The following is a 23,047-nucleotide window of genomic DNA, read 5'->3' on the forward strand; positions in this document are numbered from 1 at the left end:
CTGAGAGAGCTGCCCAGGCACCAGAACCCTGGTTTCCTCAGGGGCAGCCACAATCTGCAGCTCTTCTGCTGCCTCCAGTAAGTCAACCCCAGCGGTCTCTTAAACCAAAGTTATATCCTGCCCTTTGAAGCCCTCCCATGGCTCTACATCCCATTCAAAGCACGATCCTCACTTCCCAATAGGCTAGACTGGATCTGGGACCTACATAACTGCTTGGTCCAGCTGAGGATGTTTTTGCTTGTGAAAATTAAGAAAACTAAGAATCATTCTAAGCCTGGACTATTCTGACCAAATAAAGATGTCTTCATTGCCACTCGTATCTGTTCTCCCTGCAACATCTCCATTCACTCTGCCCCAGTCCCCTTGCTGTTCTTTCAACATCCCAGGCACGTTACTGTCTCGGGCTCTTTGCAATCAATGTTCCCTCTCCCTGGAATATTCTTTCTCCCAATATCTCCAAGGCTTGATCTTTTATCTCCTTCACCTCCTTGTACAATATTGTTAGCCTCCCAAGTCCCCTCTGTGTAAAATAAAGTGACCATCCTATACACGCACACACAAACACACACATACACACTTATCCCTCTTGGGCCTGTTAATGCCATCCAATTGCCACACATTCTCTCTCTTCATTTTGTGTGTTGTCTATCTACCCCAGGTCCTCTGCATGTGCTTATACAGGTCAATCCCTGCCAAGAGGAAGAAGGGCCTTGCCTCAAGCCTCAGACCAGAATGTGGGGTTGTACTGACCTCAAGAAAAAGACCCCTTCTTCGCAGAGTGGGCACCATTTTCCCATGAGAGACAAAAGTGCTAAGCAACCTAGCAGTGGCCCTGTCACCATCACTGGAATACAAGTTTGGTGACTTGAAACATGGCATTCTAGTTGCTCGCCATCTGTTTCCAGTACCTAGAACAATGCACAGCATGTAACAAGTGAACAAAAAAAGTCATCAAATAAATGAACAGACAAAACAAGACAGTTCGGCTTTCCAGCTTCTCCAAGTGCTAGAATCAAATTCCTCCCTGACCTCTCTGTTTTTCTTTCTTTTTTAAACACATTTAACTTTTCTTTTTTAGATTTATTACTTATTTATGTGAAAGTCAGAATTACAGACAAAGAGGAGGAGACACAGAGCAATCTTCATTTCCCAACTTCATTCCCCGAGATGGCTGCAACAGCCAGGACTCAAATAGGCTAAAGTGAGGAGCCAGGAACTCCATCCTAATCACTTGCATGGGCGGCAGGGGCCCAAACACTTGGACCATCATCACTGCCTTACCAGGCACACTAGCAAGAAGCTGGATCAGAAGTGGAGCAGCCAGGACTCAAACCAGCACTCAATTATGAGAAGCCAGTATCCCAAGCAGCAGCTTAACCTGCTGTGCAACATCTCCAGCCCCGAAATTTTATTTTCCTAACCAAACTCAACTTATAATAAACACTTTTATCTTAACACTTCAGGGCAAACTTCAAAGTTTAAAATTGGCTCCTTAGAGAGTCACTTAGCCAATTAACCCCATCATTCAAAGTTCAAAGTCATTTTCAGAGTATCCTCCATTCTCAATCGTGCTTCCTACTCCTCCCTGCCACAGTGGAGCTTTGCAGAAGGAAACGTTTTTCCTTGACACCAGGAAAGTGGTGACAACTCTGAGTGCCATCTGCTGGGTTCCCCCTGTCCTCTGCAGTGTCTCTTCCTGCCTGGCCTTTCTGGCTTTATTTCAGTCCCTCCTGCATCAGCAGCTGATGGAACTGGTCCCAGTGTATGGGGAGCAATCCGGACTAGACTAAGTTACTCGAATTAAGACTTATTCTATGCATCTGCTCTCCCACAATATGGCGCTGGGAGAGAAGTAAACAGCTTCCGCACAGCTGCCTCCAGTTCAACTAATAAACTGTAGGACTTGCTCCTGATTGGAGAGCAGCGTACTCGGCGTGTGGGCAGCCGAGTTGGGATTGGCGGAGGAGGACTATAAAGGAGGAGAGAGACGGCATGCACCAGGAACATCTATGGGGAACATCTAAGGGAACCCGTGCAGCCCCCCAGAGAGCCGGCCGGCGGTGTGCCGCTCCCCTGCGGAAGTGGGGAAAGCGGCCAGGGGGAACTGCCCTTCCACGGAGGTGGAAGGGATAGTAGCCAACCCGGGAAGAACCAGCAGCAAACCCGGGGAAGGCCGAGCAGACGAAAGAACAGCGCAGGGTCCTGTGTCGTTCCTCCACGAAGAGGGGGAGCGACACCAGTGAACCTTTGGCATAGCGGGAGGGCAGTGGCAGCATCTAAATTCTCTAAATTTTATATTTTTCAAGATTGTTTTGACTCTTTAGGAACCCCTTGAAACTTCCTAGGAATTTTCATGTAAGTTTCCTATTTCTGCAAAAAAACACTCTTGAAATTTTGATAGGGATTACATTTTGTAGATCACTTTGAATACTAAGATCACATTAACAATGTTAAGTCTTCCAATACGTGAACAGGGGATGTCTTCCCATGCATTTAGGACTTCTTTAATTTCTTTCAGTGGTGTTTTCCAGTTTTGGGTACACAAATGTTCCACTTCCTTGGTTGTTTATCTTTAAGTATCTTACTCTTCTTGATGCTATTTTTTATAGAAAGCTTTTATTTAATATATATAAATTTCATAAGTACAACTTTTGGATTATAGCAGTTCTTCCCCTGATACCCGCCTTCCCACCCCCAGATCATCCCACCTCCATTCCCTCTCCCATCCCATTCATCAAGATTCACCTTTAATTACCTTTATATACAGAAGATCAACTCTATACTAAGTAAAGCTTTCAACAGTTTGCACCCACACAGACAAAGTATAAAGTACTGTTTGAAGACTAGTTTTGCCATTAATTCTCATAGTACAACACATTAAGGACAGAGATCCTACATGGGGAGCAAGTGCACAGTGACTCCTGTTGTCAGTTTAACAATTGACACTCTTATACATGACATCAGTGATCACCCAAAGCTCCTGTCATGAGCTGCCAAGGCCATTGAAGCCTCCCGAGTTCACAAATTCCAACATTATTTAGACAAGGCCATAATCAAGGTGGAGGTTCTCTCCTCCCTTTAGAGATGTTCTCTCCTCCCTTCTTTGATGTCCCCCTCCCTCTACCAGGATCTCACTCACAAAGATCTTTCATTTAGGTCCTTTTTTGCCACAGTGTCTTGGCTTTCCATGCCTGAAATGTTCCCATGGGCTTTTTAGCCAGATCCAAATGCCTTAAGGGCTGATTCTGAGGCCAGAGTGCCGCTTAGGGCATTTGTCTTTCTATGAGTCTGCTGTGTGTCCCACTTCCCATGTTGGATCGCTGTTTTAAGTGGAATTGCTTTCTTAATTTCCTTTTCAGATGTTTATTACTAATGTATAGAAATACAACCAATTTTTATCTGTTGCTTTTGTATCCTTTTCTGGATTTGTTTATTAGCTTCAATTCAGTTAATCTTGAAACAGTTAATCTTAAAATCAACACCCAGGCACTGGCATCAGCAGCCAGATTCGTAAACTAGTAACACATAAGGAGTGTATAAGAAGCTCTCTTTGCCTTTCTATTAGCAGTAAGATAGCAGAAACTACCAACTCGAGTCCTTGCCACAGAATTGGCTGCAGTTCAAGCTATGACATCCATTCTGAGTGGTACATGGCAGCAGGCATTAGCAACTGTCAGATCAGTTGTGCAGTTATTTGAGGCACCATTGCTGGAAGCCCGTCTTTGGTCTTGTTCCCTGTTCCTCCCAATGACCCAGTGAGCTACCCAATTTTTCTTTGCTCAATCCCTTTTCAGATAAATCAACAAGTAAGCATCTACCATTTGCAAATACGAATCCAGTTTAATAAATTAATTTGCCTAAAGCAATGATTAGTATATGTTGTACTTAATACAATTTGTGGAATGAATAAAAACTTAACATTTATTAATCCAATATTGACAAAAACACACACAGGAAAAAAAATTCCGCTTTTTAAGAAAGCTATAATGTCTGTCACAACTCTATGCCTGTTTTCTCCTCTGAAAGGCAACACTCTTCAGTCCTATTCTCCATTATTCTGGGTAGAAAAAAATTACTGGGGGCCAGTGTTTTGATATAGTGGATAAAGCTGCCATCTGTGGCATCAGCATCCCATATGGGTGCTGATTCAAGTCCCAGTTGCTCCATTTTCGATCCAGCTCCCTGTTAACGCACATGAGAAGCAGCAAAGGAAGATGGCCCAAGTACTTGGGACCCTGCACCCATGTGGGAGACCCACAAGAAGCTCTTGGCTCCTCATTTTGCATCAGCCCAGCTCCAGCCTTTGAGGCCATTTGGGGAGTGAACCAGAGGATGGAAGAGCTCTCCCTCTATGCCTCTCCCTCTCACTCAGTAACACTGCCTTTCAAATAAATAAATAAATCTTTTTTAAAAATCACTGGCGATCACAGAGCTCTTCAGTGGGACCTCCTGTGGGTATGCAGATAACGTCTTTTGAATCATGTCTTAAGACACTGACTTACCAGCCAACATCAGGGCGTTAGTTGTAGTTTTGCCAAAGTGATTTTTCTTAAGATGTTCATTTTGGATATTAGGAAAGGCAAGCATATTTTCAGAGGCCTTACATCTCAATACGGTGTCCCCAGACCACCTCGGCCACAGCAGGCATTAATTCCCTGATGAAATCACAGAGGAGATTTGAGAGCAAGCTGGGTAGCATGTCATGCTGAGATGAGGACACACCATTTCTCAAATTACTCTCTTATAAAAGACCTTAAAATGCCTTCCTTTCCAAATCTGACTCACTTACACCTGCCAGGAAAATGATGATCCTTTCTAGGCCATAAGTTGCTTGACCTGACCTATGTCTACCTTACTTGTTAAAGTCCTCAAAGCACCCAGGGTATGGGTGCCTCCTGGTTCACATTTTTTAAATGCCCATTTTAACACTTGTGAAAAACAAAATATGCATTCTAGGGTTACTAACTTATTTGTGACCAACTCTCCTATGTGTTCCCCATGCTAAACCACAGCTCATTCACACAAACCTTGAATGGCATGTAATTTTAAAATACATTCAACATACAATCTGATTTGGCTATGTATTTGACATGTGGAACTGCTTAAAAATACACTTTCCAGAAAGCAATATATTTCATCCACAAACACTACCATTTTTTTCTCAATAACCCTATCAGGAAAAACTCCAGCAGGACAGAGGGAAAGCAAGCACTATGGGGTAGGTAGTGTCAGTGGATATCCCATTGGGAGGTTCAGGTAAGAGTCCTTTTCTCATGTCCAGGCCCCAAGGAAGGACCAAACAATTTTTTCAAAGATTTATTTATTTATTTATTTATTTGAAAGGCAGAGTTACACAGAGGCAGTGGCAGAGAGAGAGAGAAAGAGACAGAGAGAGAGAGAGAGAGAGAGAGAGAGAGAGATCTTCCATCCACTGGTTCACTCCCCAAATGACCACAAGGGCTGGAGCTAGGCTGACCCAAAGTCAGGAGCCAGGAGCTTCTTCCAGGTCTCCCTCTCCACATGGGTGCAGGGGTCCAGGCACTTGGGCCATCTTCCACTGCCTTCTCAGGCCACAGCAGAGAGCTGGATCAGAAGTGGAGCAGCCGGGTCTTGAACCAGCACCCATATAAGATGCCGACACACCCATATGAGATGTCGGCATTTCAGGCAGTGGCTTTATCCACCACACCACAGTGTGAATTTATTTTTAAATTCAACAGGATATATACTTATAATTACATTATAATATAGTTTATAACTTCCAATGAATTGAATAATACATGTACAGGGGTATTTTTTAAAGTTTGTTAAAAATTGGCCAGCGCCATGGCTCAATAGGCTAATCCTCCACCTGCGGCACCAGCACCCCGGGTTCTAGTCCCAGTCGGGGTGCTGGATTCTATCCTGGTTGCTCCTCTTCCAATCCTGCTCTCTGCTGTTGTCCAGGAGTGCAGTGGAGGATGGCCCAAGTGCTTGGGCCCTGCACCCACATGGGAGACCAGGAAGAAGCGCCAGACTCCTGGCTGTGGATCGGTGCAGTGCCCTGGCCGTAGCAGCCATTTTGGGGGTGAACCAACGGAAAAGGAAGGCTTTCTGTCTCTCTGTCTCTCTGTCTCTCTCTCTCTCTCTCTCTCTCTCTCTCTCTCTCTTTCTCTCACTGTCTAACTCTGCCTGTCAAAAAAATTTTTTTTTGTTAAAAATGAAGTTAAAGGGTAAGTTTACCTTTCTCTGAAGGGAGGAGAGAACTTCCACTTTGACCATGGCCTTGTCTAAATATGATCAGAGTCGGTGAACTCAGGGGGCTTCCATAGCCTTGGCAGCTCGCTTAGCAACTCATGACAAGAGCCTAGGGTGATTACTGATGCCATAAACAAGAGTGTCAATTTGTTAAGTCCACAACAGGAGTCACTGTGCACTTACTCCTCATGTAGGATCTCTGTCCTTAGTGTGCTGTACATTGAGATTTAATGCTATAACTAGTACTCAAACAGTATTTTTCACTTTATGTTCTGTGTGGGAGCAAACTGTTAAAATCTTTACTTAATGTATGCTAAACTGATCTTCTGTATATAAAGAGAATCGAAAATGAATCTTGAAGTGAATGGAAGGGGAGAGGGAGTGGGAAAGGGGAGGGTTGCGGGTGGGAAGGAAGTTATGGGGGGGGAAGCCATTGTAATCCATAAGCTGTACTTTGGAAATTTATTTTCATTAAATAAAAGTTAAAAAAGGGGGGGTAAGTTTATTTTTGCATAAAATTTTGAAATTCATGCATAGTTTTTTTAGAATGTTCATTGTCCATGAACTTCTTGAAGTATAGATATATAGATAAATGAAAGTAGATTGGATATGGGCACTCAATTTTTTTTTTATTGCTAGAGTTGCAATTAAAAGTTGGATACCATCATTTTAAATCCTTGGGCACAGATTAGTGCCCAGCTAGTAACCAGGGGAAGTGATTCCAAACAGGTTACTTAGAAGAGGTCAAACCTAGATGTGTCCCCAGACCAGGCTGCACTGGTTGTGAGGCAAGCTGGTCTAAGACCTGGAAGAAGTAGGGAGCAAGGTGGCTTCCAGGAGGAGGGGAAGTATGCTTGGAGGACTGAGCAGAGTCAAAGGCTAAAGAGAAAGGGACAAGTATGAGGCAAAGAGGGTAGTGGGATCCAGATAATGTTGTCCTTTGGAACCACGACAAAGATTTAGACGTGATTGTGTGTGAAACCAAAGCCTGCTGGAGGTTTGCGAGCAGAAGAATGATATGATCTGTTTATATTTTTGGAACCATTACTAAATCCTTCAATCTAGCCTTGACCTGGAATATATTTTTACCACCATCTGTTTGGTTTGTGTCTATCTCTAATGACTGAAACTGGAAAGGAAACACAAAGGTATATAAATTTATCCCCTAAATGACATCTATCCTACTAAACATATAGTTAACTCTAAACTTGATTTTTCCATTCATGATAATGTTACTGAGATTTATCCTGGATGTGTGTAGCTTCAACTCATTCCTTTAAATTAGCTGCAGTCCATTGTATAACTATGTCACTATGTATTGATCCACTCTCCTGTTAATGGACATGTACGTCTCTTTACTCTCCCATTAGTGAACAGTCCTATAGGTGTTTACTGAGTACACAGTGTGTAACTTGCGGAAGTTGTTGACCCATGGTGTTGGCATTCTACAGCTGTGTTGAGTCACAAAACTATACTCTCAAGTGCCAGGGCAGCAGTACATGTGAGACTTCCCATTTTACTTCATTTTGTAAACATCTATCACCATCAGACTTTTTACTTAATGTCAACTGATGGATATGAAATGATACTTCATTACGCTTTTTATCTGCATTTCCCTACATACTAGTGAGCAACCATCTAGTTCTACATTTAGTCAATAATCAGGTTTCTTCTTTGTGAATCTCTAATTCATATCCTGTGCTGATTTTTCTGCCCCATTATGTATCTTTCCCTTAATAACTGGCAGGAATTTTCTGTAAACTCTAGATGCCAATCCCTTACTAGTATTTTATTTCTAAATATTTATTGTTTACTTGTAACTTATCACTTTTATTAATAAATGTTGGAGAACTTTTTTATTTTATTTTAATGTAGTAAAATTTATCTATATGCCTTAAAATTTTATGGCTTATATCCTTTATTTGAGAAATCCTTCCTGACCCTCAAGGTTAGAAAAATATTTTGTATTTTTCCTAAAAGTTTTCACACCTAGGTCTGAAACTTGCCTAAAATTTACTTTTCTATGTAATGTGAAGAAGACATAATTTTCCATTGGTACCCAATGCCATCTCCTACATATAGCAGATTTATGTAATCTATTCTGTCCCATTGGCCCATCCTTGAGGCAACAGTATATTATCTTATTGCTATATCTTTATTAAAAATCTTAAAATCTGTTAGGATAAGTTTCCATAATGTGTTCTTCCTATTTGTCTTATCTCTTCTTAGTCCTTGATCTTCACGTAACTTGTAGAATCAGCTTCTTCACTTTAAAAATGCAACAACGGTCTTCTCACTTATTAGTATAGCATCTCTTCATTCATTCAGACCTTCTGTTAAATCCTTAAATAATGCTTTCTACCTTTCTCCATATATGTCTTTTACATATTTTGTTAGATTTATTCCAAAGCAAATTATACTTTTGGTTTTAATAATTTATGTTTTAATAATCTGAAGATAAGTTTAGGTTCTCAATGTATATAATCAACATTGTCTCTTTTATTTTCCAAGTCAATATTTTTTCAAATATTATCTTTCTTCTTTACCATCTGATACTTTTTGTGTTGTGATATTAATAAAGAGAATATTCAGTGTAATTCATAGATACAATTCTAAGAATATATTGATATTCCCTACCTCCCTCCCTCTCTCTTCCTTCCTTCCTGCCTTCCTTTCTTTCTTTCTTATTCAGCTTTTAAGATAACATTTTTAATTTATATTACAGTCAAGGACTTAATACTCCACTAAATAAAGAGGTCAATAACAACAACAACAACAAAAAACCAAGAAGACCATAGGTCAGCATATTTGCTAAGCCTTGTATCTCTTTTTCCTTATATACCATTGCTTTGAATCCCCAGGACATTGCTGAATGTAAGTGGTGGTGGACATTATTGTTTTTCCTTACTTTAATAGAAATATTCTAAAAGATCATTATTATTAAGTTCCACATTTTTTTCTGTAGACTTTTTATAGATGTTTGATCAGATTAAGGAAGTTTCCATCTGTTACCAGCTTTCCTAAAGATTTTCTTTTTCTTCCTATGAATTAATATTGAGGTTAGTCTCCATTGAAAGCTTTATTTTATATTACTTCCTTTATCTGTTAATGTACGTTACATGAACTGATTCTTTATGTCAAACTGTTCTTACATCCCCAGAATTAATCCTACTTGGTTACAGTGTAATTATTATACACAGTGCTAAATTTGATTTCACTAGTACTTCACTGAATATTTTTCAGAAATTAGATTAATCCATTTTGCTTTTCTTTTTAAAATATTTATTAGTTTGAAACTCAGAACTTTGGGGAGAGAGAGAGACAGAGAGAGATCTTCCACCCAGTGGTTCATTCTCCAGATAGCCACAACAGCCAGAGGCTAAGCCAGGATGAAGCCAGGAGCCAGGAGCTTCTTCCAGGTCTCCCATTGGGTAGCAGGGACCCAAGCACTTGGGCCATCTTCCACTGCTTTCCCAGGCCATTAGCAGGGAGCTGGATGGGAAGTGAAGCAGCTGGGATACAAAATCAGAGCCCATAAGGGATGCCAGCTTTGCAGACAGCAGCTTCACTCAGTATGCCACAACATCAGCCCCAAATCCATTCTATTTTCAACACTTTTCTGACTTTAAAAAATAATATGTATTTTTTTCTTTCTCAATATAAGGATTATCTAATATTTGAAGTTTTCATAAAATACCATTACACAAACCTTTTGGCATTCTGTTTTTGATACAGTCGAAATTTCTGAATACTGAGTCAATAATGTCTTTAATTTATTGAGGTATGTGATACTGTGATATAATAAAAAATATATTTTGGTCTCTGTTCCAAATTACTGACACAGAGCTCCTAACACCTTCGAATTTCTGGTGATACTAATGTAGTTTGTTGTAATGAAGCAGCTCTTAGTAAGCTTCTGGGTGGGTGCTGGTCCCTAGACAGACCAAGCCATGATTAGAAGTTCAGAACTTCCAATGCCACCCCCTACCCCCCAGGAGTTAATACTCAGTCATGTCTATGTGATGAATCCAACAAATCCCTAATTTATGGTTTTTGGAGAGTTTCCAATCTTCTGAACACAGAGATGCAAGAAGGGCAATAAACCCAAAGAAACATGGAAGCTCCATGTTTCTTCCCCTATACTTTGCCCTCTGTATCTCTTCATATGCTGTTCATTTGCATCTTTTATCAAGCTCTTTATTATATAATAAACAATTAAATATAAGAAAGCATTTACTGAGTTACATGCGCTGTCTTAGCAAATTACCAAACCCAAGGACAGGGTCATGGGAACCCCAACCGACAGTCATTGGTCAGAAACATAGATGACATCCTGGAACTTGCAACTGGCATCTGAAGTAGGGGCAGTTTTGTGGGCCTGAGCCTTTAACTTGTGGGATCTGCACTGTTGGTTAGTGGCCAAATTAAACTGAATTGTAGGATACCATCTGGTGTCAAAGAATTGGCTAATGTGGAAAAAAAACACATATCTGGTAACAGAAGAATTCTTTGCAAGAAAACAGTCTCCTCTTCCTATTAAAGCAAGTGTGAGTTATGCATAGAACTGACTCTTGATTTTGTCTCCACTCTACCACCACTTCGGTACTTATGTTTCCCCTTTCATTCATGATTTTTTTTTTCATTCATGATCTGTCTTCCTAGATTTCTCTCTTTTATTCAGTCCTTCTCATAACAAGCTTTTGATTTTGTTGATTATCTCAAGTTGTATTTTTATGTTCCAGTTTGGTGATTTCTTCTCCCCTTGATTACTTCCTTCTTTTGCTCGCTTTGAGTTTATCCTGCTGTTTAAATAGGCCTCAAGTTGAATGCACAGTCCTTTAATTTTCAACCTTTTTTTTTCTCTGCAATAAAATTTAGGATATAAATTCACCTCTATGGACAACTTCAGCTACATCCCACTTTATTAGTATTCAATTCTGAATGTTTTGCCTTTTCCATCATTATTTCTTCCTTAATCCATGAGTCATTTAGAAGTAATTTTTAGCAGCCATATTTTGGGTCATATCTTTATTATGGAGTCCTTTGGTACATAATGCTACTCTCCTACCCTGACATCCATTCTCATTACATCCTTTGTAAAAGAACCCTGAGTCTGCGGTGGCAATGCAACCAGGTAATTAACCATGTTTTCCGGTTTTCCTTGTACTTAGGTCTGACTGCAAGACAAAGTTCTAACTAAGGTAATGTTAAATACTAGGCATCTAAACAACACCCTCCAAACACAACCACAGATGATCTCTACCAGAAATCTCTTCTTAAAAGCCCCAGCCCTCATTCTTGTTTCTTCAGGCTGGAAATCTAGAATTCCTTCTTGGTTATCCTCTTCTCCACATCCCACATCCAATCTGCTATAATGTCATATCAGCTCTATCTCTAAAACATCTCTAAAATCTAACCACATGTTGTCAGATCCTGAGCTAGTCCCAGCCCCCATTCCTCTCACTGGAATATTTGAGTCACCTCCCAATGGGACTCCTGGCCTCCCAAAAATTCATCCTGCATACAGCAGCCAGTGAACTTCTTGAAGGAGTGGATCGGATTATTTCATTTCCTGCTATAAAACAAAATCTCATAGAGCTTCTGAATTGCAAACAGAAGAAAAGACAAGCTCATTGGCCCCTGTCCACTCCTCCATACCTCCCTTCACTCTCGACTCAACTGCATGGACATTCTTTCTGCTCATAAACATAATAGGCCCGTGCCGGCGCCGCGGCTCACTAGGCTAATCCTCTGCCTAGCGGCGCCGGCACAACAGGTTCTAGTCCCGGTTGGGGCGCCGGATTCTGTCCCGGTTGCCCCTCTTCCAGGCCAGCTCTCTGCTGTGGCCAGGGAGTGCAGTGGAGGATGGCCCAGGTGCTTGGGCCCTGCACCCCATGGGAGACCAGGAGAAGCACCTGGCTCCTGGCTCCTGCCATCGGATCAGCGCGGTGCGCCGGCCGCAGCGCGCCAGCCGCGGCGGCCATTGGAGGGTGAACCAACGGCAAAAAGGAAGACCTTTCTCTCTGTCTCTCTCTCTCACTGTCCACTCTGCCTGTCTGTCTCAAGCTGATGGGCTTGTGCTTAAAAGTCCGCCCCCAAGAATGCTCTGCCAACCGGACTTCACTTGGATTTCACCACCTGGAACTATCCTAGGTGTTTCTTTGCTAATTCTCCATTATTTGTATTCTTCCCTATGCGTTAGACTTCTTTGCTGTTGCTTTTAGAACAGTCAGTCCTCTCACTGACCATTTTTAAGTGGTCAACAAGTACAATATATATGGTATAATACTGGAATATACACACAGTCACACATCCATGATTTAGGTTATTTGATATAAAATATATTATAATCTCTAATGTAGGATATTTGCTATATAAGATATGTGTTATACAATGTAAAATGCAAAACATTAATATACAATGTATAATATATAACACGTAATAAAATGTATAGTAGTCAACATACAGTATATGCTATAAATAATTAAAAAATATTAACATCTTTTAAAGATATACATCTTAAAAATTTTTGCCTTACTTTTATAAGTCCTCCAAAACCACATCAACACAGAGAAGAAGAGGGAGAAGAAAGGGGACAGGCGGGGCGAAAAGGACCACCATTGTGGCACAGTGGGCGAGGCCTCCGCCTGCAAAGTTTCAAGTCCTGGCTGTTCCACCTGCAACCTAGCTCCCTGTTAATGCACTTGGGAGAGCAAGGAAAGATGTCCTGAATGCTTGGGCCCCGGAAACTCTTATGGGAGACCCAGGTGGAATTCCTGGCTCCTGGCTTCCAGGCCGTGGTGGCCATTTTGGGAGTGAACCAACAGATGGAAGATTTGTATTCACATTCATTCATTCATTCTTTCTATTTATCTATTTATCTATCTATCTATCTATCTATCTATCATCTATCTCTTCCCCCCTCTGTAACTCTGCCTGTCAAAAAAATAAATAAATAAATCTACAGGAAGGAAGGAAGGAAGGAAAGAAGCAGACAAAAATTTTGAAAGAGAACACAGCTGCTGCCACACCTGCGACCTCGCACAGAGCTGCTCTCACTCCTCTGTCCTCACTTCAGCTGCTAGGGGAGACCTGCTGGGAACCTGAAAGACATCATATAGCTGTATCAGCACAAGTAAAGATCAGCTTGGAACCTGCATGGCTCCATGCAGAGGGAAGGAACTGAGCCTCCCTTCCAGGAAGCTTTGCTTTCCAAGGGCCTTGATGCACTAACGGTGGAATAGCCCCATGAAGGGGACGTTGGTACAGTCTCTTCCTCCCCAACACAGTCCAAGCTGGGAGTCATGGAATCCCTTAACTGCAGATTCTTAAACACTCAATTACTTAAAGTCTAAATGGAAAAATTACTCATGAAACAGCAAATCACAGATGCCCTATATAGATATACTCCTCTGGTTTAGTGGAGTAAGAACAGTTAGAAAACCAGGTCATGTTTTCTATCTTTCTGCCAGCTGGCCTTTTTCTTTAATCTTAACATGTGATTTCCCAGATCTCTTGATTTCTACTCATGAATTCTATTTCCAGTCACCATATGCTCCTATTCTACAAGTATTAATTTGGGACAATCCTGCTCACAAATTTTGGAAAAGAAAGACTCTATAAGATAAAACTCCCTAACTTAGAATCGCCCCTTCCCTATGATGGGCTTGGGACTTTTTTATTTCATCCGTGTTACGGGGCTGTGTGGTCCTGTTTGCAGGGCACTGCAGTTCCCTTCATGGTAAGTAGGAAGGAAATGAAAGTAATTAGAGCCCTTAGATGTAAATTTCAGTGTTAGCTGAAAGATTCTCTTTTCCCCCAACTCAGCTTTTGTAAACAAAGCTATGATGAGACTAAACCTGGGAAGTTACCAGAGCTCCATGACAACTGCGCTGGCCAGCCATGGCGACCATCACCATGTGCATGTCATCGTCATTTACAGAGATGCATTTGCACACGGTAGGGATAAACATTCACTTTGGCTCCCAGCAAGAGATCACTAGCAACCAGTGAGGAGAAGGTGGGATGGGGAAGAACACAATTCAAGTCAGCTTTCTTCTCGATGGACTCAGACAATGGTAAAATGAAACTGTTCTTCGACTTTCTAGGTGTCGGGCCACAAACAGGCATGGCAAAGATACCCGATGCATTGTGATTTCTCATCTTGATATCAGATTATGATATAGATTTTTTTTCTTAGTGTACATATCTGTATGTAAAGAATTGAAGAGGCAGGGTAATTCTCAAACAGAGACTCAGTGTTCTACAGGAAATGTCTTTTACCATCCTTCTTATTTTAAAATAAATAATAAAAACACACCCTTTACCCATTATAAAGCCAGACAATAAAAAGGAACAAATGCCATGTATTAAGCCCTTGAACCCCAAAGGTCTGTGGCACAGCAGCAGCCCTGCACACCACCACTCTGCTTACTCACGTTTACATGCACTTGGCTTCTCTCCCAGAGCTTTGCACTGCTCACGATGGGAATATAGCAAGAGGATTTCTGAAAGATTCGAAACAAACCATTTGGTGTCACCTCAGGAATATTTCCATTTCTGAGATGATTTTTAGGCACAGATGCTAATCAACTCAAACAACAGCTATTTGCTTACCAAGTAGCTGGTACTGTCCAGAGCACTGTTGTAGGTGCTAAGGGAACAATCTGGAGCCCAAAACACAATTCCTACTCTCAAGAGTCCAGCGGAAACCACAGGCAGGAACCAAAAAAACATTCAAATACACACCACTCAACCACCCCCTCCCCCACTCTTCCAGCTTCTAGTAATCTCAACTGAAGTTCAGACCAACTCTATTTGTGAACTTCCTCATGTGAGAGAGAACATGCAGTATTTATCTCTCCATGTTTGGCTTTATTTCACTAAACATAATGATCTCCAGTTCTGTCCATTTTGCTTCAAATGTCAGGATTCTTCCTATGACTGAATAATATTTCATAAAATGTAAAAGTATTACATGTTAATCTAAAATTTTAAAAATATATTTTAAAGAGAAAGCAACAAAAAAGAAATCACAAAAATGAACACAAAATTTCTACTGTGTCACATGTTACAGAGAGAGACAAAGTATTTTGAGATTATTCTGATAAATTAGGATGACATGGAATCAAACATGTTCATATTACTCACAGATCCATGAATATAAATCAGAAAAGAGTGCTGCCTGTTCAAAGTCACTCATTAGTCTATGAGGATCATCATAGAAGAACCTGACTGAAACAAAGACATAATGCATTTGATGGGTGTATTCAAAGGAAGCAGGGAGAGTACCCTGGGGTCTCACAAGGGTGGAAAACTGTTCCATTTTGCTTAAAATATCAAGCCTGAAAAAGATAACATCAGTATTTGTTTTCACACTTCTGGTTTTTAATAACTTTGTTTAGGCTAATGAAAATATTTATTTGCTGCCTATTATGTAAAAGATTAAAGTTACTGTAGAGAAATAATTTATAATGTTAAGCATGATTGTTCAAGTAAATTGCGGTATACCAAAGAAGGAAAGATCATGCCATCACTAAAATCTACATTGGGTGGTATTAACTGCTTCCTTTTTTATACAGATACAACACATAGGATTCCACATTAGTGTTGTCACTGGAACCTCTCTAGGTTCTTTTTATTTTTTTTTTTATTTTTGAGATAAATATTTCCAGTTTACATCATAGTGTAGCCTAATGCTACACTAAAGAAAGAATTCAGCAAACAAGAAGACAAAAGACCATAGTTAGCAGGAACACAGACAAAAGCCATAAACAACAAGCAAATGAAAAGATGTCAACTTCACCAGTAGCCAACAAACTTCAAGACAGTCACAGATCATCAACACTACAGTAGTATATAAGTCCTAATCATGTACCCAACAAAGATTCAAAGCATAGTTTGACAAAACACTGCATTTCCAGCAAAACTGCTATACTCGGGCATTCCTTTCTTTTTGGTTTTTGTTTTTTTCATTTTTAAATTTAATTTTAGCTACCGCATATTTAATTAGTCACAATCCCCAGGTTCATAACTGTTGTTGTCCTATATTTTCCACATAATGCCTTGTATGAGCTGGGAAGACTGAGGTCACGAAGGCTAAGGACAGGACATAAGCAAGTACTGGATAAGCAATGGCACGTTCATCACTACCCTTTCCTCAAAGAGCCAAAGAATCACATAACTAAAGGCAAGATTTCAACAACACTGAGTGTTAGGAGGGAGAGACCCGTGTATGTAGAGCCAAGGAGTACAGATTATGTAGATTTGGATGGACACTAGGCTCCCAAGTAGAGACCTAAAGGGAAGAAGACACAATGGCTTCTCTGACATTGAGTACCAAAAACTCAAGGAGGGTGACAAGAGAAGCAGAAGGTGGCCCCAGGAAACAGAAGAAAGTTAAAAGTATTGCCAGCGCCGCAGTTCACTAGGCTAATCCTCCGCCTGCGGCGCCCGCACACCAGGTTCTAGTCCCGGTCGGGGCGCCGGATTCTGTCCCAGTTGCCCCTCTTACAGGCCAGCTCTCTGCTGTAGCCCGAGAGTGCAGTGGAGGATGGCCCAAGTACTTGGGCCCTGCACCACATGGGAGACCAGGAGAAGCACCTGGCTCCTGCCCTCGGATCAGCCCGGTGAGCTGGCCAAAGTGCGCCGGCCACGGCAGCCATTGGAGGGTGAACCAACGGCAAAGGAAGACCTTTCTCTCTGTCTCTCTCACTGTCCACTCTGCCTGTCAAAAAAAATAAAAATAAAAAGTACTAGAAGCTGGCGGAAATAACTGGGGAAGGTAAAGAGATCTCAGTGCACTGTAATTGAGTAGTACATATACTATAACTGCAGGTTTGGTGGGGACGTGTGGGCCACACAGATTTATCCTGCCATGAAATCAAGGAAATGTGCCTTTTTTTAAAAAACTTTTATAGTAAATATAATTTTCCAAAGTACAGTTTATGGATTACAATGGCTTTCCCCCACCCATAACTTCCCTCCCACCCGCAACCCTCCCATCTCCTGCTCCCTCTCGCATTCCATTCACATTAAGATTCATTTTCAATTATCTTTATATACAGAAGATCAATTTAGTATATATTAAGTAAAGATTTCATCAGTCTGCACCCACACAGAACATAAAGTGTAAAATACTGTTTGAGTACTAGTTATAGCATTAATTCACAATGTACAACATATTAAGGACAGAGATCCCACATGAGGAGTAAGTACACAGTGACTCCTGTTGTTGACTTAACAAATTGACACTCTTGTTTATGGCATCAATAATCTCCCTAGGCTCTAGTCATGAGTTTCCAAGGCTATGGAAGCCTTTTGAGTTCGCCAACTCTGATCATATTTAGACAAGGTCACAGTCAAAGTGGAGGTTCTCTCCTCCCTTCAGAGAAAGGTACCTCCTTCTTTGATGGCCCGTTCTTTCCACTGGGATCTCACTCGCAGAGATCTTTCATTTAGGTAGGCTTTTTTGTTTGTTTGTTTGTTTGTTTTTCCAGAGTGTCTTGGCTTTCCATGCCTAAAATACTCTCATGGGCTCTTCAGCCAGATCTGAGTGCCTTAAGGGCATTTGAGAGGTAGGGTTACAGACAGAGAGAGGGAGAGACAGAGAGAAAGATTTTCCATGTGATGGTTCACTTTCCCAAATGACTGCAATGGCCGGAGCTGTGCCAATCCGAAGCCAGGATCCAGGATCTTCTTCTGGTTCTCCCATGTGGATGCAGTGACCCAAGCAGAGAGGTGGGTTGGAAGAGGAGCCGCTGGAACTCAAATCAGTGCCCATATGGGATGCCAGTGCTGCAGGCAGAAGCTTAGCCTACTACCCCACAGCACAGGCCCCACAAATGTGTCTTTTACATAGTATCCCTGACCCAAGTCTGCGCTGGGCACCTGATAAGCACCAAACTTAAAAGAATGTAAAAAACTCTCCTGAGATCCTGAAAGGAGTCCTGGAAGGAACCCTAAATCCTAACATTTGCATTTGATGCAGGTGGTAACTACTCAACACAACCAGGTAGTGATAAGAGCCAACACTCAGTTTTCAGTCTGGGTCTGGACTCTGTGTTCCATCCCATAATCCTCTCTTCAGTGATGTGGTCCCAAATTCTCCATTGATTGGGAAAGCAATCCCATGGCTGCAGGCAGGGGAAGGAACATCACTTTGAAAAGAATCACCAGGTATAGAATCAGGCCCATCCCTCTAATGTGCTCCTCAGGTCTTCACCTCGGGGACTCCGTGCCACTCACGCCAAGCATACACTTTCACACATCTGATGTCTTCTGTGCAGGGAACCTTTGCCCAGGTGGTCAGCCCCAAGTACTGGATGCTGTCCCAAATTACACTGCTCTGACACATGTCTTCCTGCAGTAGAGAGCCTGAGAGCTGTGCAGGTTGTGAATAGCACCACTGTAGCATCAGTCCCAGCACCACTGGAACATCTGTAACACAGCAGTCCCACGATTTCTGCTCTCAAGCCAGCATGGCTTGACGGTGGCCAGGGGCCTGAGGAAATCACATGCACGGGGATTTTTTTTTATTTTTCAAATTTTTATATGGTTTTGTTGAGGCATAGCTGATACACAAACTGCGTATATTCAATCTGATGACTTTGGAGATATCTACAGGGGGAAAGAAGAACCAGGGATTGTGGTTACATGATTTCGTAAATAAGCATTACCTTGAACTTTTAAGCAAGGCTAGAATGCAGGTAGAGTTTTTTTTTGTAAACAAAAAAGCTATTGTAATTAACAAACCAAAAAAAAAAAAAAAAAGGCTTGAAAGAACGAAATAGCTGGGATATTCGTTGCCAATCATTAACCTGATTTTCTAATGAATATGGCATTAGGCATTCATTAACAATCATTTGTGTTTATGTTGAACAGTGGATGTATAATGAAGGTTGGTAAATGAAAGCAAAATTAAACCAGGGAATTTTGGACACTTATAAAGCAATTAACTTGTTTGGCAGTAATTACACATTGAAAGCTAAATCAAGTGCATTTAGAAAGCCACAAGAGTCGCCACATAAACCAGAGGTGCTTTGCTCTAAAATAATAGAAAAACCTCTCTTTCTTTCCAAATGAAAGAGAAAAGCAAAAGTATGGTATAAATGACAAACAAGGCTCGAGTCTAATGAAAAGAAACGCGGTTACAGCCCATATGTTAGAGAAGAGGCAAGTTACCAAAAAAATAGGACAGCTCAGCTAATTAAAGGAAGAAAAAACCTTTTGTCACAGCAATGATGTGAAAACAGGTGGTATATGCTGGAGGGCTCAAGTTTTTGTTCTGTTCACACGCACAGGCATGCACACACATGCGTGCACACACACGAGTCTGCATACTTGAACCACCTATTAGCTGTGTGAAGAGTAAATACTCAATGCGCAGTCAGGCCCTTCGGACGACCACTGTATCGCTGTAGCAGGTCTTTGTCACTGTTGATTTTGTCTTGAAGGCTGTGCTGGGCCATGGTCATTTAGCACAAGGCCCTAAAGGCCAGTCATTCAACATACTCAAGGACTCTATTTTTTAAAAAGGAGGAGTGAGAATAATACTGTGGTAAATAAAAGAGAAACGCAGGGAAAAGCATTACTGATCTATGATAAAGCAAAGGCAATAAACACAAAATTCCATGTGGCCACAAAATTCCTTGTTGCCACAAAATTAGCCAGTAATACTCCAAAAACACATTCAAAATCCAATGATGTTTTCTGATGAGAAATGAACGTTCTCGGAATTTTCAGCCAAGATATACCACAGAGGTGCTGTGTGTGAGGTGTTTTTTTTTTTTTTTTGGGGGGGGGGGGTGGGGGGTCCATCCTCACCACCCCTCTGATGGTTCCCCTGCAGGATAAAGTCTTCAGTAGAGATCAGAGCTGAGCAAGTGGACAAAGGTTTTTAAACCAGAGTGAAAGCCTTGATCATCCTCTTCCAAAAAAATCTGAAGATTCATGAGCCCTTCCCATCTGACAAATAATAGCGAAAAAGGGCTTGTAAGCGAGGGAGAGTTAGTAAGCAGAAGAAAAGTTCCCCAGGGGCTCTGTAAAGGGCAGCTGGCTTTGTGGAAACATTTGCGAAGTGCTTGGGTATCCACTATTCCAAGAGCAAATACTTGCTTTGCCTCTGCAATTGGAATGGAAAACGGAAACCAGGAGATGGCTTTTGAAACCCTTGCTTAGGTCATTTTAACTGCAACCAAATTAAAAAAAAGAAAAAGAAAAAAGTGTTTGCCATGATAGCATGGTACATGTCTTTCAAAATATGTCATCTCTCTTTGAAGAGAGAATCATTTTATTTCCAAGCAGAGGATGAAGACATTAACCAAAAAAAAAAAAACCTCATTTCTCATTTATTTAAAACCTTTTAAAATATTTAGATGGTCTACTTAGTTCTAATCTAGTATGCAGTATTTCCATAGCAGTTTTCTTGGTCAGAAAATTGCTTCTTGATTTTGACATATATCAACCAAATAGTGTATTACCAGTACACTATTTCATTATCTTGCAGGAACCAATACATTTTCCTGAGTCTTTATAGGTAAATGTATTTATATATCTGGAAATTCAGGGAATACATCTCTTCTGTGGGTACCTGCTATTAATCCAGTTCCTCTTGCATTGTATTGTGCATTGGAACTGGACTAATTAGAATGCAGAGTCTGACACAGATGGTCTAGAGCAAAGTCTGAGAGTCTACTGGTATACCAAGCTCTCATGTGACAGTGGTTCCTCTACAGCAAGACATTGATCCGTGGATCCTGGTAGCAGAGAGCTGACTTAAAGAGTTAATAACATCAAGACTATAGGTCACCAGGCCCATCGCTGTGGGGCAGAGGGTTAAAGCCCTGGCCTGAAGCACCAGCATCCCATATGGGCACCGGTTCTAGTCCCGGCTGCCCCTCTTCTGATCCCGCTCTCTGCTATGGCCTGGGAAAGCAGTAGAAGATGACCCAAGACCTTGGGCCCCTGCACCTGCATGGGAGACCCAGAAGAAGCTCCTGGCTCCTGGCTTCAGATCGGCACAGCTCCAGCCGTTGCGACCATCTGGGGAGTGAGCCAGCAGATGGAAGGCCTCTCTCTCCGTCTCTGCCTCTCTCTGTAACTCTGTCTTTCAAATAAATTTAAAAAATTATTAAAAAAAAAAGACCATAGGTCACCCAAACCCCAGAAATAGGTCATTTCCTCTCCAAGAAGAAACCTGGAAAGTACAATGGACCAAAAATTAAGTAACAGAGGAATACCTATTAGAAATGAAATATACAAGAACAAGTTTTGGGCATCACTGCTTCTCATCACCTGTGTGCTTCTTGGCTGGAGCTTTGCTGAGGTTTTTGTGCCCTCACATTCAATTGTTGAAATCAAGACAATTCACCTTATCAAGTAACTATTGATAGGCCATGCACTACATTCAGCACTAAGGATACAAAAATAAATGAAGCCTAATCCTACAGCGCTCCCCTAGCAAAACAACCGCAGAGCAGAATAAAGGCTATAACAAAACGGTGTGTAGATATCAGAGGAGCTCCTCGCGCAGACTCAAGGAGAAGGACTATTAGACAAATGAAGAGTCTTGGGAAACACATCTTAAAAGAGATGTCAGCTATTCTTAACCTTGAAGCAAGAGTAAAAAGTACCTAGTTGAAGAAGAGAAAGGAAGACTGTCATGGGCGGAGGAGCAGCATGGCGAAAGTTTAGACCAGAACATTCCAACTCCCATGTTAGCTGCTATCAGGCAAAACAGTAGAGGCAGCACTGCTCTGGCTCCCCTCAGCCTCTGCCAGAGGATGGTGGAGCAGCCATTGTTTTTATCTTTAGGTATTTTGCACAAATCTAAAGCTCACAGGATATCATGGCAGCCAAGGTAATGCCACTGTGAAGAGGTGGAGTTAGGACTCCAGAATGAGTGAATCATGAGCCTGTGTTCCTTGCACAATATTCTGGTGTCCCGCTGAGCATTTCGGGATGACTGGATTTTGGAGTTTGAGGCAGCAAGCGACAAGAGGGTGGCATGGCATTTTCATGCAAGTGTTCCATTCTCTATCTCTCCTTCCTTCACCTGGCATTTTATTTAAAAACACAGAAAAAAAACTCACCCCAACCCCCTGGTGGCATAAGAATTTAGTTGGGCAGACTTCCTCTTTCACAAAGAACCTTGAAACGTCTAAATAACTGAGATTTTCCTCTTGGTCTTGCTTATTTCTTACATTTTAAATAGCATAGGTTTGGGGGTTTTTTTGTTTGTTTTTTGACAGGCAGAGTGGACAGTGAGAGAGACAGAGAGAAAGGTCTTCCTTTGCCGTTGGTTCGCCCTCCAATGGCCACCGCGGCCAGTGCACCACGCTGATCCGAAGGCAGGAGCCAGGTGCTTCTCCTGGTCTCCCATGCGGGTGCAGGGCCCAAGGACTTAGGCCATCCTCCACTGTACTCCCAGGCCACAGCAGAGAGCAGGCCTGCCCCTGGAAGAGGGGCAACTAGGACAGAATCTGGCACCCCGACCAGAACTAGAACCTGGTGTGCCAGCGCCGCAGGCGGAGGATTAGCCTATTGAGCCAAGGCGCCGGTCATAAATAGCATAGGTTTTTAAAAATAAGATTAGACCAGAGAGGCTGTCACCGAACCAAGGGAATTGTTGGCAAAGCCATAGCTAGTCTTAGGGAAGCTTTGGCAATGTATTTAAAAAATAGCACCCCCTCTTGGGAGACACAGCCCTGTGACTTGCTTGCCCAATAACTGAACCTGGTTTTTAGCTTTTGTTTATCCCCTTAAACCAAGCCCCCGTGGTATAGGGCACACTCTTCCAGTGTTAGATGGT

General features: G+C 41.7%; 1 protein-coding gene across 6 annotated transcripts in view; it reads right to left on the reverse strand.

Annotated features, from left to right (window-relative positions):
* The window catches only part of C11H12orf42 (chromosome 11 C12orf42 homolog), a 195,051-nt gene that overhangs the window by 117,818 nt on the left and 54,186 nt on the right, over positions 1-23,047 (reverse strand). For 3 of the 6 annotated variants that reach the window (XM_089307575.1, XM_070052780.2, XM_089307574.1), the window contains exon 3: positions 14,676-14,744. The exons of 2 other annotated variants lie outside the window; for them this stretch is intronic. In XM_089307575.1, the coding sequence (XP_089163701.1) occupies positions 14,676-14,744 (69 nt within the window). Of the gene's footprint in view, positions 1-13,268; positions 13,341-14,675; positions 14,745-23,047 lie in introns of all 6 variants that reach the window. One more of the 6 variants, XM_089307573.1, reaches the window with a different exon arrangement.

This window comes from Oryctolagus cuniculus, chromosome 11 (assembly GCF_051225735.1).
Source record: "Oryctolagus cuniculus isolate XC-2025 breed Fujian yellow rabbit chromosome 11, ASM5122573v1, whole genome shotgun sequence".
NCBI lineage: Eukaryota > Metazoa > Chordata > Mammalia > Lagomorpha > Leporidae > Oryctolagus > Oryctolagus cuniculus.